The sequence below is a fragment of the Oncorhynchus kisutch genome, unplaced genomic scaffold, assembly GCF_002021735.2.
Source record: "Oncorhynchus kisutch isolate 150728-3 unplaced genomic scaffold, Okis_V2 Okis06b-Okis10b_hom, whole genome shotgun sequence".
NCBI lineage: Eukaryota > Metazoa > Chordata > Actinopteri > Salmoniformes > Salmonidae > Oncorhynchus > Oncorhynchus kisutch.
In genome coordinates, this window is record NW_022261983.1 from 3,840,623 (window position 1) to 3,843,122 (window position 2,500).

Below are 2,500 nucleotides of genomic sequence, written 5' to 3' on the forward strand. Positions count from 1 at the left end.
ACATGGGCACGCGGGCACACACACAGACACAGACACACACACGCACGCACGCACGCACGCACGCACGCACGCACGCACGCACACACACACACACACACACACACACACACACACACACACACACACACACACACACACACACACACACACACACACACACAGAGTGACATTTAGATAGTGTGAGAGGCTTTGTTTGGTCCCTTTTGGCAGCTCCCCTCCCTTCCTGTCGAGCCATGATGTGTGTGTGTTGTTAAGGACAGACCCCTGCTGCTCGAAAGCAGAGCAGGGAGGCACACAGCAACTTGACAAGATAAGGAGAGAGGAAGGGAGGGGTCGGAGGGGAGTGAATGGGAGGGAGAGTGAAAAGAGAGAGAGGGGTAGAGAGAGGTTGAGAGAGGGGAGGGAGAGGGGAAAGAGAGCGAGAGAGAGGTTGAGAGAGGGGAGGGAGAGGGGAAAGTGAAAGAGAGAGAGAAGGGTAGAGAGAGGTTGAGAGAGGGGAGGGAGAGGGGAAAGAGAGCGAGAGAGAGGTTGAGAGAGGGGAGGGAGAGGGGAAAGAGAGCGAGAGAGAGGTTGAGAGGGGAGGGGAAAGAGAGAGAGAGGGGTAGAGAGAGGTTGAGAGAGGGGAGGGAGAGGGGAAAGAGAGAGAGGGGGTAGAGAGAGATTGAGAGAGGGGAGGGAGAGGGGAAAGAGAGAGAGGGGTAGAGAGAGGTTGAGAGAGGGGAGGGAGAGGGGAAGACAGAGAGAGAGAGGGGTAGAGAGAGGTTGAGAGAGGGGAGGGAGAGGGGAAAGTGAAAGAGAGAGAGAGGTTGAGAGAGGGGAGGGAGAGGGGAAAGTGAAGAGAGAGAGAGGTTGAGAGAGGGGAGGGAGAGGGGAAAGTGAAAGAGAGAGAGAAGGGGAGGAGACAAGGTGTGAGAGGTAAAAAAGGAGAGTATGAGAAAGAAAGTCACAGTGACAAATCAAGTGAAAGAGATGAAGTCACAGTGACACAGTGAAAGGCAGAGATGGACAGATAGAGAGACAGTGAAAGTATCAAAGAAAGTAGATGGAGTCATTCCATGTTCTCTCTTTGCACTCTGTTGACGAAATCAAAGAACACAGGAACATGGAAGTGAGAGAAGACCCTGTCTCCCGGGGCAACTAACTCAGTTTATAATGAGCTGCTACTTCTCCTGCAACACCAATCTACCTATTTTTATCAGAGGTGGGGATCTGGAGAATGTGTTCCTTAGAGTACTGGCTGTTCCTGCTGAGTCACTTCCTGATAAGGCATGCCATGGCACCTTCTGTAATGAGGTGTCATCTGGTGAACCCCAGTGAACTCTGGGAAATCAGGGGGGTGTGAAGTGACCTTATATATTAAGGATACACAGTTATGGAAGGCTGTGTGTTTTACTCTGCTTCCTTGTTCTCTTAAAGGGTAAAGGCTGTGTGTTTTACTCTGCTTCCTTGTTCTCTTAAAGGGTAAAGGCTGTGTGTTTTACTCTGCTTCCTTGTTCTCTTAAAGGGTAAAGGCTGTGTGTTTTACTCTGCTTCCTTGTTCTCTTAAAGGGTAAAGGCTGTGTTTTACTCTGCTTCCTTGTTCTCTTAAAGGGTAAAGGCTGTGTGTTTTACTCTGCTTCCTTGTTCTCTTAAAGGGTAAAGGCTGTGTTTTACTCTGCTTCCTTGTTCTCTTAAAGGGTAAAGGCTGTGTGTTTTACTCTGCTTCCTTGTTCTCTTAAAGGGTAAAGGCTGTGTTTTACTCTGCTTCCTTGTTCTCTTAAAGGGTAAAGGCTGTGTGTTTTACTCTGCTTCCTTGTTCTCTTAAAGGGTAAAGGCTGTGTGTTTTACTCTGCTTCCTTGTTCTCTATAAGGGTATATGCATGTTCTTGCATTTGTGGAAGGAGTGTCTGTCTCTTACTCTGCTTTCTTGCGTTTGTGGTAGGATCGTCTCCAAGGGTTCCTCCAGGTCTTGCGTTTGGCCAGGGCCAGGTCTGGCAGGAAGGCAGCCAGAGAACCCTCGATCTGGTCTGGCTTCCCACACAGAGCATGCTCAGTAGAGCAGTAGTAGGAGCACTCGCCGTAGAAACAAATGTTATTGGCTGGAGAGAGAGGAAAACACAGGGTTTTAGATGGCAGCAGGGGAGCATGGGAAGGGGAGAGGGGGACAGTGTGTGTGGGGGGGGAGGGGGGGGCGAGAAAGAGGAAGTTGAGAGAGAGAGAGAGAGAGAGAGAGAGAGAGAGAGAGAGAGAGAGAGAGAAGGGAGAGAGAAAGCGAGAGAGAGAGAGTCAGACATAGAGACAGATAGAAAGACAGAGAGTCAGACAGAGAGACGGATTGACAGACAGACAGACAGACAGACAGACAGACAGACAGACAGACAGACAGACAGACAGACAGACAGACAGACAGACAGACAGACAGACAGACAGACAGACAGAGAGGTATAGACAGACAGACAGACAGACAGACAGACAGACAGACAGACAGACAGACAGACAGACAGACAGACAGACAGACAGA

General features: G+C 50.0%; 1 protein-coding gene across 1 annotated transcript in view; it reads right to left on the minus strand.

Moving 5' to 3' along the window:
• The window catches only part of LOC109887920 (extracellular serine/threonine protein kinase FAM20C-like), a gene marked incomplete at its 5' end in the record, with an annotated part of 8,469 nt that extends 6,381 nt beyond the window's left edge, over nucleotides 1-2,088 (minus strand). Inside the window, one exon of the mRNA XM_031814356.1 lies at nucleotides 1,898-2,088. Coding sequence (XP_031670216.1) covers nucleotides 1,898-2,088 — 191 coding nt within the window. The remainder of the gene's footprint in view (nucleotides 1-1,897) is intronic.
• Nucleotides 2,089-2,500: the final 412 nt, after the last annotated feature.